Below are 12,237 nucleotides of genomic sequence, written 5' to 3'. Positions count from 1 at the left end.
TGGTTACAGGTGGGTCCAGCAGGTGACGGTGTGTCTGGTTACAGGTGGGTCCAGCGGGTGACCTTGTGTCTGGTTACAGGTGGGTCCAGCGGGTGACCGTGTGTCTGGTTACAGGTGGGTCCAGCAGGTGACCTTAGCAGGTGACCTTGTGTCTGGTTACAGGTGGGTCCAGCAGGTGACCTTAGCAGGTGACCTTGTGTCTGGTTACAGGTGGGTCCAGCAGGTGACGGTGTGTCTGGTTACAGGTGGGTCCAGCAGGTGACCTTGTGTCTGGTTACAGGTGGGTCCAGCAGGTGACCTTGTGTCTGGTTACAGGTGGGTCCAGCAGGTGACCTTGTGTCTGGTTACAGGTGGGTCCAGCGGGTGACCTTGTGTCTGGTTACAGGTGGGTCCAGCGGGTGACCTTGTGTCTGGTTACAGGTGGGTCCAGCAGGTGATGTTCTCGGCCTGACTGCAGGTGGGACGGAGACTCTGAGCAGCGTCACAGAGCGATCAGCCGACAGCAGCAGTCTCAGTAAGAGCGTTTTTAAAATGTGACACACTTTGAGAGCTGGATTTTAAAAAGCAGCTGCTAACTGGATGTTTCTTGTTCTGACAGGAAGCGATCGGCCCGCAGGTGCGATGAAAGCTGCCAAACCAAACCTGACATCCAAACCTCCAGTAAGGAAACAGAAATGGAAACAGATCTAAACTCACCTTTGTGATGCAGACTTGCTTCAGGACTTCCAGTTCCAGAAAATTGAAAGCTCCACTCTGATTGGTTCTCCTGGTTCCAGGTGAAGGATGCCCAGCTGCTGAAGGAGCTGGGTCCGGGTCGAGGTCAGATCAGCGTCATCCAGCAGCTCCTGGATCAGGTACAAGCCCCTAACAGCCAATCGGCAGCCTCCTCTGCATCACCTGGCGCTGTGTACACTGATTGGCCTGTTTGTGTCATAATCAGGGGGCGGAGCCTTCCTGCTGCGGCAGCGACGGCAGACATGCTCTGGCGGTTGCCGTGGTGAACGGTCACCGTGACGCAATTCCTGTTTTAGTGCAGCGTGGAGCAGACGTGGACCAGCAGTCCGGACGGTGAGCAGAAACATAAACAAAACATAAACAAACAAACACAAACAAAACACAAATGCAAACAAACAAAACATAAACACAAACATAAACAAAACATAAACACAAACAAAACAAAAACATAAACACAAACAAAACAAAAACATAAACACAAACAAAACATAAACAAACAAACAAACACAAACAAAACATAAACAAACAAACAAACACAAACAAAGCATAAACACAAACAAAACAAACACAAACATAAACAAAACATAACACAAACAAAACATAAACACAAACATAAACAAAACATAACACAAACACATTTTTAAGACAGATACCGATATTTATATTTGAGGAGTTTAAATTCCGACTTATCGGCCAATGTTCTATTTTTCTCCTCCTTTTCAGAAACACAGATTTTGTTTTGTGTAGTTACGAGACGACCAAGATAAAGCTCGTATCGGCCGATAATATCGGCACGCTGATTTTTCAGTCGGACTGTAATAAATTAAAGGCTGATTATCGCTGCACGATGAGGTGAAAACGGTTAACAAATAATGTGACGGATCAGTTATTATTTAAATTGAACTGAGAAGAGGCGTCAGCGGTTACTGCTCGATGACTCGTGCAGCTCGTAGTGCTGATGATGCAACACGTGATGAAGGTGAACTCCTCCTCCTCCTCCTCCTCAGGATGAAGAACTCGGCCCTGCATGAAGCCGCAGCTCTGGGCTCTGAAGGTCTGCAGTGTGCTCGAGTCCTGCTCAGGTAAGATGCACCTGTAATTCAAACATGTCCAGTGAAAACCACGTATCTCCATCATGAGCTCAGGACGACGGCCTGTTTGTGACCCGGTGACATTTCTCACACATCTTCATCGGTTTAAATTAAAATTTCCGTTAAAGACAGAAAATGTATAAATTAAATAATTCAGTTAAGTGTACAACCCATCTATGACCTCTGTGACGAGAACGCTTGTTCACCCTCCTGCCATATTCATCAACATGAATCCCAGTTATTACATGACATTTACTGTCGAGGTCGTCCAGCTTGATTGTTGCCTTTAATGAGACCAATGTCGGCATCTGTGGCTGATATTGCTGAAGGCTACAGGCTGCAACATTCTCCTCACTTTGATCATGTTAGACCAGAAACAGCTCGCACGGGTCTCCGTTATCGTTCACAGTTCAAGACACGTGAATATCAGCAAGTTATGGCACAAGAGAGAAAAGGCTTATAGCCGATGGTCACTTCCAGGGTCGGTCATTTCTTTTTTTATTGTAGAACATTCGAATTTAACACTTTATGGCATATTTAAACAATCTGAAACATGAAATTGGGCTGAAACAGAAGGAAACTGTCTGAGTCTTATTAAAGCATCATGATGTGCGTCTGTGTTGCAGGATTTTGCTAAATGTGGTTAATGGATTTTATCGTTTGAGTTTGAGAACGTGCGTTGCTTTAAATGTTGCCGCCGCAAGGAATTGTGGGACGGCGTTCTCTCCTTTCCTTTGGTAAAGGATGGTCCGGTGTGCCCTATGCTAAAGGAGATATGAAAGGAAGCATGGAGGCTCGTTTGCTCAGCGTTTAGAGAATCCGACCAGCTCTCATCGTGGCTGCCTCTGAAACACTCCCGGGTCACTTCACTCAGTCAGAACTTTACTTTTTCGTTGTACTTCTGATTTATGATTTTCACTTTCAATAAATAGAGACAGAGTTTAAGGGAAACAGCTGTTGTTGTAACTCCTCCCTCCTCCTGATGTCACCACGAGATGATGATCTCTTCTCCTGGTTTCAGCTGTAAGGCCAGCGTGAGGCGGAGGAACGCCAGCGGGCAGACGGCGTACGACGTGGCGGTGAACTCCGGCTGCAACAGCATGGTGTCTCTGCTGGCTGCCCAGACCGGACTGGACTTACTGGGCAAACTGGGAAAAGTGAACCCGGATGTTTTCTGAATCTGCCTCGTTTCGTCCCAAACATCCAGATGTTGTGACAGACTTCACCTTCAGGCTTGTAGCACAGAAACACCGGACTCTTTACGATCCTGAAGCAGTGGCTGCTGGGAGAGGATGGTATTTTGATTGAGATACTTTTTACTAGATTTTAAACTTCGTCGATGAATAAAAAGTTGTGAAAAACAGCGTGTCTTGACTAAAGTCTGTTTGGTGGTGAAAATAAACGGAGGCGGCTCTCTGGCAGGGACACAGAGCTAGCTAACCTTTGCTATGTGTCCTGGCTGATTGCGATTGTCTTTAACAACTATAACTGACGGCACACAAACTTTTTTGTAATTGTGCTTTATTGGAAAATTCTCTTTATTAGGATCCACATTGGCTTTTCTGACTGGGATTGCTTCAACTGTGTGTTCATTATAAAACACGGACAATGAAATAACTTTAATCTGCCTCTCTCTGCCTGCATCGGTCTGCTCTGACTTTATGTGTTTTATAAAAGACAACTCGCCTTTTGACTTTTCTCACCTGTGATTCCCTCTTCACAGCGGCAGGTGTCTGCACCACGAAGCAGGATCTGAGTTTATCCGGGTCACTTCGGGGTTAACCCTGCTGGGTTTTCAGCACCACGAAGGTGGTTCACTTGTTACCGGGGTAGATCTCCATGGTAACTGATGCTGAACAGCTAACCTGCTCCGGATCAGGTTATGTTCCGGATAACAGATCAACTCTGTGAAAACGCCGCCTACTGACCAATCAGCTCTCTGGAAAATGACATCACCATCTGTAGGAAATCCCACAGACTGTTTTAGCCAATAGGCTGCTTGATGTTTGTGGAGAAACTCTTGACTCCAGCGATATAATCCTACAGAGACTGATTGTTGCCTACAGGTTTTTACAGCACAGCAGGATCAGACTACTTACTGCCTTTAAATGTCTTTAATATTTTTTATTTGCTCCCAGTTGTTTCACACAGCCTGACGCAGCCGTTTTATTGTTCTGATGTGAGGCTTTATATTAGGAGCAGTTTGGTAGAGATACTGAAATACTAAATTTTAATATGAACGTAGGCTGATTAATTTAGGTTAGTGTAGCTTTCTAAGACTACAGAGACTGTAGACATGTTCACAGAGTTTTCAGCTGCATAAACGTTCAGATTCAGTCTTTCAGTCACTATTTGACTGAGAGACTGAAGCGTTTCATCGCTTTATGAAGTTCATTCATGTTTGGACACTTTGAGTGTGTTAAATAAATTAATTCAGTGCGAGTCTTTTAATGTGGAAACGCCGACACACAGCCGAGCAGAAAGAATAAGGCTGATATTTTCATCCAGCTCATAAGAACACTTTAAATCAACGCAATAGACTACGCCTGTTTCTTTAGGCGTTCACACTGTCGGTGAGTTTCCTTCGTCATGTTTTAGTGTGTGTGTGTGTGTGTGTGTTGGTCACGGCCGGTTAAGCTGAGAACGGGTCCCCAGCTGGTCGGTCGCTGAGCAGCTGATATGAAACCAGACATCAGATTTATTCTGATCTTCCCAGAGACGTTCTCCTTGTGTGTTTCTGCTCTGAAAGAACTTCTTCACAGTTTAGTTTCATTTATTTGAGCAACATTTCTACATTATTGTTTGTCAGAATTCCTTGGTTGTAAATTTCTTCTGAAAGCACCGACAGTCCCAAAAATCCCCCCCCCCCCGTCCTTCAGCAGATACTGTCCTTTGGCCTTTGAGCCCGTCGTTGTGCTGCAGACTCTCAGCGTCTCAGCCGGAGGAAGAAGGCGTGCCGGCACTCGGTGCTGTCCACGGGGTAATATTTATCGTAGAAGTCCAGGATGTACTCCTCGGCTTTGAATCCGAACTTCTGATAAAGCAGCATGGCGGGATTACTGGCCGACACGTGCAGCGTCACGTCTTTCCCCATGCACGTCTGGAAAACAACAACACGCCAGCGTGAGGCCGACTTCACACTCTCTCGTTCAGTCCTAACTTTGGATAACTTTAAACACAAAGAGGAGATTTAAGAAATACTAAATCAAACACCTGATTCGTCTGAATCTAGAAACCCGGCCAGCGATAACAATAACTTTACTCCCTCATTATTCAAATCATTTAAAAGCAGAACTGTACTTTGTGATGCCGTGTTGTCGTCTTTGATGATAACAACGACAAACTGCTGGTGAGTCATATCTAAATATCAGATGTCATCTAAACTAAACTGAGCTAACGTTACTCTGCTTCATTATGTTTCAGACAACGCTGGGGTTTCTGTTTCTACTCCCTGTAACGTTTAATGACTCGACCACAGCTTCCTCTCTAGTTCACCAAGACACGCTGCTGTTGTGATGTTAGCTGTAGCAGCAGGAGAGCTGAGAGCTGGTCTCTCTGCATGTTAGCGGCATGTTAGCTTCATGTTAGCGGCATGTTAGCGGCATGTTTGCGGCATGTTAGCGGCATGTTTGCGGCATGTTTGCGGCATGTTTGCGGCATGTTAGCGGCATGTTAGCGGCATGTTAGCGGCATGTTAGCGGCATGTTAGCGGCATGTTAGCGGCATGTTTGCTGCATGTTTGCTGCATGTTTGCTGCATGTTTGCGGCATGTTAGCGGCATGTTAGCGGCATGTTAGCGGCATGTTTGCTGCATGTTTGCTGCATGTTTGCTGCATGTTTGCTGCATGTTAGCGGCATGTTAGCGGCATGTTAGCGGCATGTTTGCGGCATGTTTGCGGCATGTTTGCGGCATGTTAGCGGCATGTTAGCGGCATGTTAGCGGCATGTTAGCTGCATGTTAGCTGCATGTTAGCGGCATGTTAGCGGCATGTTAGCGGCATGTTAGCGGCATGTTAGCGGCATGTTAGCGGCACGTTATCTGCATGTTTGCTGCATGTTTGCTGCATGTTCATTAGCAGCAGCTGTAGCCCACAGCTTAGCTAACGTTAGCTTCAATATAAAACATAGAGTCTGTTTGTGTCCAGCCACCAGTTTACAATGAACATTTACTAACTAAGAGCAAACAGTTGATTTTGTAGTTTAACCAGCTGATACAAGTACGAATAAGAAACCTGCTAAAAGCGCTGATCCTGTTAATAATTTAATGTTGATTTAACAAAGCTTTCCTTACAAGAACCACGCTCAAGTTTTCAAAATGCCAATGTCACATGTTTAAACAGTACCGACCTCGCTCGACTGACCTCTGCAGACTCACCTGGATGAGATGGTAGATAATGAAGGTGCCGATGCCGGCCTTCCTCCACTCAGGATGGACCAGCAGGAAGGAGATGTAGGCCTCGTTGTACTTCACGTCTGGCACCATGAAACCAAAGCCGACCACGACTTTCTTATAGAGGACGACCACGCTGAAGTCCGGGTACTGCAGGCACTCTGACAGGTCCACACCTGGAGGAGGAGAGGACCCAGCAAACGGTAGGTTTGATTCACGGTCGGATGGTTCTGTGCAAGTAAAAGGATCTGCGCCTGTGCTACCTGGCCAGAAGCTGTCGTGACACATGGCGTTGACGGAGGGGATGTGGTTTGGGCGGACGTAGCAGTAGTCGATGGAGGCGTTGGGTTCAGGGACCCAGTCGGGATCCTTCCTGTGAGGGTAAGCCCTGATCTCTGCCAACAACCTCAGTTTCACCGGACAACTCTCATAATCCCTCCTGAGGAACACACACAGAGGTACTTCTGCTGTACCATGTACTACAAGTACAACTATTACAAACATGGAGGTCAGAAGATGTCACAAGACCTTCTTTATCAAATGTAAGGCCTCAGGACTCTACCAGACAGAAGGTCTACCTGACCAAAGGTCTCCGGACTCAAAGGTTTCGGGACTACCTGATCAAATGTTTTAGAAGACTCTCTACCTGATGTACGGTTTCAGGATGCGGGAGGTGTACGGACTCTTGATGCTCTGGTCCAAACTGCCCTCTGCTCCCATCAGACGATTGCAGAAGGGCATCGAGGTCTGCTGGAAGCCTCTTCTGCTAGAAAGGTTGGTCTGCACACAAACACATTTATGTCAAGTCTACGTCGCTGCTTCTCTCGGCGTTCAGCATCCCAAACAAACCACAATTGTTACACATTTTCCACAGACGTTGCTCTTTCAGTCTCCCTAATTACTGAAGGGTAGCTATTCAGCTGTAACAGCAGTTTTCCTGAATCCTTTCTTACAACAGCGGGCTGTTGGTGGACTGGTGAGAACAACACTGGCAGAGAGTTTAGAACAATGTTCAGAGAAACTGAGCTTACAAAATGAAATCATTTCCTATTTATTATGACCTACTGTATTTTGTAGTCTTCTCAGATTCTGTTGTAAGAAATATAGCCGACTCTGTACAGGGCAGAGTTTCCCACAATACAACATTAAGAGACATTAAGAGACCACTTCCTTAATATCATTCCAGCTGAAACAGGGTGCTAGGACACGACTGGAGGGAGACTCAGAGACAGATTAAGGGCAACTGACTGACTAAGACCATTATAAATGTTGAAGGTACCTGGAAGCGATCAAGAATACGCAGCTCCTGGCTGCTGGTGCAGTATTTCCCCATGATTCCACCTCGCATCATTGTCCCCACCTCCTGGGCGCCGTAGATACCTCCCACCAGGCTGAGGGTAGCGCTGACGGCCCGGTCGATGTCCAGCAGGGGAAGCCCTCTCTGCCTCTTGGCCTGGCGGACCAGCAGCTTCCTGTGGAGGCGTTTGGCCTGCGGGGTGACAGCCAAGGCCAGCGGGCAGGCCTCCAGCCGTCGCAGCAACATCCTCTCCTCGTAAAGACTGAGCAGGGCATAACGAGGACTCTGGGAGACGCCGCCGGACGCATCTGCTTTCTCAGGGTGAGTTATCCTCCTTCGCTCGGGCCCACCGGCACCGACGCCGGCAGAGTGAGACGGACCTTCGCTTCGTCCCACTGGCTCTTCAAAGTCGTCCTCGCGGCCTTCGTCGTCCTCGCTCTCGCCTTCACATTTAATGTGCGGCGGTGCTGTCCGCAGCTTCTTGCGGGTGACAAGGTTGGCGCTGGGAGGAGGGATGTACTCCATCCCCGGGTCGATCATTCCCTCCATCTCCTCGTCGTCTGGAGGTCCAAGCAGCAGAGAGGACGCGACGTTAAAACAACAACTACTCACAACTGGTTCATTTAGTAAATGTTGCTTTAGGAGAAAACACCTGGATGACGTAAACTCACCGTGGAACAGAGCCTGTGGAGGCATGGGGTCAGGGATGAGGTCCGCCTCTGACAGCAGGCTGGGTGTTGCTGAATGAGAAGCCGGCGTTCCCGGGCCGGAAAAGTCAGGCGACGGTGAAGGCGACGGGCTGGTGAGCGGTGTTCTGTCTGAAGAGCTGAGCGAGGAGAAATCGATGACCTCACCTTTCTCCAGGACGAGGTCGGGCCGGCGTCCGGCTCCCCCTCCACGGCATCCGGCCAGTTTGACAGGCGTGGATGAGGCGCTGCGGTCGGTGAAGCCTCCCACCGCCTCCTTCTGAGCTCGCCGGATGTCTTTGGCCTCTTGTGTGCGAGAGCGTTTTTCCTTCAGCTGCATGGCGCTCTCCACAGGGTTCCTGGCCCCGCGCTTCCTCAGGCCCTCCACGGTGATGATCGGGTCCACGGCAGGTTTCAAGGCTGCAGAGGAACAACGAAATATCAGCTCAGCGTCATTTACCTGCGAGGGGTTCGCTAAAGGATTTGAACAGAGCGCTCCTGGTTGGGTCCAGGTGGGGGTCACCTTTGGTCTTGGTGGTGGATTTGTCCACCTCAGGTCTCAGAGTTGGAGGTCTGTTCTGGACCAGCTTCCACCAGCCAGGCTCACCGAACTCCTGCGCTCCTGAACGGAAGAAGGTGGGACTGCCGACCGACAGACAGCCGGCCACAGTGCTCCACCACGTCGACGTCTTCTTCCTGCCGCACAGCAACAGGAAACTCGTCATCTTCTGGACCAATCAAGCAGGACGGCGTGCTGAACGGCCCGTCGACAGACAGCTACATCACGTGACCAGCAGTGTAATAAATTCAGATAAATCAAAGTTACAGTGACCTTGTTCCCAGCAGGAAGTTCCAGTGTCGGCCAATGAAAGCGCAGATGTCTTCTTTCCACCTGAAGTAACCCTGGCGACCCGTCCCCTCCAGAGACAGGTTGTACATGGCCAACATCACCACCTGACACACACACACACACACGATAACGTCTTTACTGCGCTCACAGTGTCCTTCACTGATAATAAGCGTGTCTGCAGTGAGCAGCAGAGCTCGTACCTGCTGCCAGGTGAGCCTCATCCTCTCAAAGCTCTCCTTGGCGTCCTCGGAGCAGTCGGAGCAGATGAATTTAAAGAAGTTGTCTCCTTTCAGGTAGCTGGGCTGCTCCCCGCGGAGCTGAGCTGAAAAACAGAGTCAAACAGGACAGAAACACCCTTTTTTCAGCTTTAACCCAGAGAAGAAATCTCTGACGTGAACCTTCACATTTATAAATATCCTGCCAATCTTCATTTCAATTCTGTATTTGATTAGTTTTACCTACATTACAGAACAGACAGGGTCACGTTTACTTTATTACTACATTTTAAAATTGTCCCCTACAGGCTTCCATACTGTGTAGCTCTTACATTTACTCAACCTTAATCATGGATCATTGTTATGGAACTGTGGATATTTGTCTCTGTTTACTTCTGGAATCCAGCCCGAGACTCTGTGTGGCTGTAATGTGGCGTTAGCGGATGAACGTCGTTCGACTGACACAGTGATCATCCTCTCTGCCTGAAGAGGAAGACAAAAGCTCCACACGCCATCTGACGTCACAGCCACATCACTCAGCGATTGGTCCGCTGGTGGAGGTGAGAAGGTGGGCGGGGCTCGTCTTTTCATTCTTCACGGGACAACAGCAGTGACAATAAGGTCTAGACTCTGAGCCTCACCTGCAGGGATCCACTTGTGGCAGCGGTCGCAGTAGAAGGACATGTCCTCACAGGCCCAGCCTCCGTCCGTCTCCTCGCCCACGTCGCTGGTCAGAGAGTCTCCGCTCTGGTCATGTGACAGATCCACCGACCCCTGATCCTCCGACTCCACGATCAGAAGGGTCTCGCCCTCCACCTCCCCCTCCTCCAGACCCTCTGAGGCCGACGTACAGGCCGTCTCGTCCTCGCCTCCACCGGGCTGCTCACTGCTGCTGTCCATCGCTGGTCCTCAGTCACAGCGACACACCTGTACGGGGAAACGTCCGGCGACAAAAAACATCAACCTTTTTCCAGAACAGAGCTGCTCTGAAAATACAAACTCTGCTGCACTCAAACCCGTTCTGTAATTCACGTTAACTGTGATATCAGCAGGGAGCAGCGCTGCACAATGAATCTAATCTAACCGCGATGTCCTCATGTGCGATTACATAACCACAAAAAGTGTGCGATTTAACTCTTAACGCTCCAGCCTGTAGCCAATAAGATTCTGAAAATAACGACATCCAGCTTTAAGCAGGAAGTTCACACGTCTGCGTGGAGCTGATACGGAGCGACGACGACGCAGCAGCCGCCTGCCGCCAAGGGGGCGGGGCTGTTTCAGAAAAAACACGCTGAGACAGACACTCAGAAAAACCTGTGGAAAACATTTTTCATGGTGTTGGTATGAAATGTAAACTTGTTCTAGGTAAGGTTTCTGCTGCAGCCTACAGTGTTTCCCAGCTGTAGCTGTCTGCAGGCATCTGCGCTGCAGTCTGCTCATTATCTCCGCCCACACCCGGCGCTCGCATGTGCCTCTGAAAACAGACAGGCCTACAGTGCAATCAGAAAAGCAGCTGAGGGTCAGACAGAAGAAAACTGGGAGAAGATAAAGAAGGTTTGGCTCGCTGCCATTTAACGTTCGCTGCATTTAGTTGTTCAACGATCAACTTCTCACAGAGCCGACGTGCCTGTCAGTCACAACCGACCAATCACAGCCTGTGTGAAAAAAGTTTTAAGTGCTGCAGCAAATCTTTAAATTGTTGAACAATATGATTATTGACAAGTAGATCGACGTAGAGCCTTTTGCTTGCACAAGGATTAAATTTAAAAAACAACCCACCAAATGAAACAGCTGTAACTGGATTTAATTCTCAAGTGGTAAGAAACTGTATTTTAATTTACCTACTGAATGTAGTATTTAATATATTATTGTTATACTAACAGTGTACTATTAACTCAACATTATACTCTTTATTTAATCCACTCGTGTCCGGTTCCTCCTCCACGCTGTGGATAGAGTCTCTGCATTAGACAGATGTATGTTGAGCCGGCGGGCCAATATTTGCTGCTTCTAGCCGCCTCCTCTGCAGAGCAACACGCTGCCCTCGTTCTGTTTTACTTGTTATTGTTATAAATATTGTTTCACTTTGTTCAAGTTGAGAAATACACATTTCAAAATGTCAGTATTTTGCGCATTCCTTGATAATTAAGCGAGCAGAGACTCATAGTACAATTTGTTCCATTATAATTGTATCGCCATTCGCGTTATTATCCACAATAATCGCAGAGTTTTTCTCTAAATCGTGCAGCTCTAGCCGGGATGCTAATTTTAGCTAGCGACAAAACAGACTTACTGAAAAATGAACAGCGACTGCTGATGAGCTTTTTCAGCGGCGCTGGTTAAATGTTCACAGAGCAGCGGATACGAGTCGCCTCTATCCTGTCAATCAGCTTGTAGCCCCGCCCTAAAGCCTCCCCTGCTTCCTGGTCTCTGTTCCTCTAAATGGGACCATAATTTACTAAATGAACATCATGCTGTGTTGAAGAAGACTTGAAACTAGCGACTGAGACCATAAACTCGTCAGGAAAGTGTTTACTGAGGGAATAAATCAGCTGACAAGTAGAAACATTTTCTCACAGACTTCTATGCAATCACACTTCTTTCTGCAGCCGCTGGAGTCGCCCCCTGCTGGCCGCTAGAGAGGACGCAGGTTTAAGTCGCCCCCTGCTGGCTTCTAGAGAGGATGCAGGTTTAAGTCGCCCCCTGCTGGCTTCTAGAGAGGATGCAGGTTTAAGTCGCCCCCTGCTGGCCGCTGGAGAGGACGCAGGTTTAAGTCGCCCCCTGCTGGCCGCTGGAGAGGACGCAGGTTTAAGTCGCCCCCTGCTGGCTTCTAGAGAGGATGCAGGTTTAAGGCGCCCCCTGCTGGCCGCTGGAGAGGACGCAGGTTTAAGGCGCCCCCTGCTGGCCGCTGGAGAGGACGCAGGTTTAAGGCGCCCCCTGCTGGCCGCTGGAGAGGACGCAGGTTTAAGTCGC

At 48.5% G+C, this 12,237-nt stretch overlaps 2 protein-coding genes across 7 annotated transcripts in view; one reads left to right on the top strand and one right to left on the bottom strand.

Moving 5' to 3' along the window:
* The window catches only part of dzank1 (double zinc ribbon and ankyrin repeat domains 1), a 16,611-nt gene extending 13,422 nt beyond the window's left edge, over positions 1-3,189 (top strand). For all 5 annotated transcript variants that reach the window (XM_046047256.1, XM_046047260.1, XM_046047261.1 and 2 more), the window contains exons 16-21: positions 421-514; positions 599-660; positions 777-854; positions 941-1,068; positions 1,743-1,817; positions 2,848-3,189. In XM_046047256.1, the coding sequence (XP_045903212.1) occupies positions 421-514; positions 599-660; positions 777-854; positions 941-1,068; positions 1,743-1,817; positions 2,848-3,004 (594 nt within the window). In that variant the 3' untranslated portion in view covers positions 3,005-3,189. The remainder of the gene's footprint in view (positions 1-420; positions 515-598; positions 661-776; positions 855-940; positions 1,069-1,742; positions 1,818-2,847) is intronic.
* A 1,392-nt stretch (positions 3,190-4,581) lies between these two features.
* kat14 (lysine acetyltransferase 14) lies at positions 4,582-10,164 on the bottom strand. Of its 2 annotated transcripts, none has more exons than XM_046047254.1 (10): positions 9,906-10,164; positions 9,250-9,371; positions 9,032-9,153; positions 8,723-8,895; positions 8,185-8,619; positions 7,496-8,073; positions 6,863-6,996; positions 6,480-6,655; positions 6,202-6,392; positions 4,582-4,926 (listed from the first exon to the last, which is right to left on the bottom strand). In XM_046047254.1, the coding sequence occupies exons 1-10, from the start codon at positions 10,162-10,164 to the stop codon at positions 4,753-4,755; spliced, it is 2,364 nt and encodes a 787-aa protein (XP_045903210.1). In that variant the 3' UTR covers positions 4,582-4,752. The 2 variants fall into 2 exon arrangements, with proteins under 2 accessions (XP_045903210.1, XP_045903211.1); XM_046047255.1 differs by having other exon boundaries at positions 4,764-4,926; positions 6,188-6,392.
* Between the last annotated feature and the right edge of the window lie 2,073 nt (positions 10,165-12,237).

This window comes from Micropterus dolomieu, linkage group LG04 (assembly GCF_021292245.1).
Source record: "Micropterus dolomieu isolate WLL.071019.BEF.003 ecotype Adirondacks linkage group LG04, ASM2129224v1, whole genome shotgun sequence".
NCBI classification, from domain to species: Eukaryota; Metazoa; Chordata; class Actinopteri; order Centrarchiformes; family Centrarchidae; genus Micropterus; species Micropterus dolomieu.
Note: the sequence above shows the minus strand (reverse complement) of the source record. Positions and strands in the feature narration are given on the sequence as shown.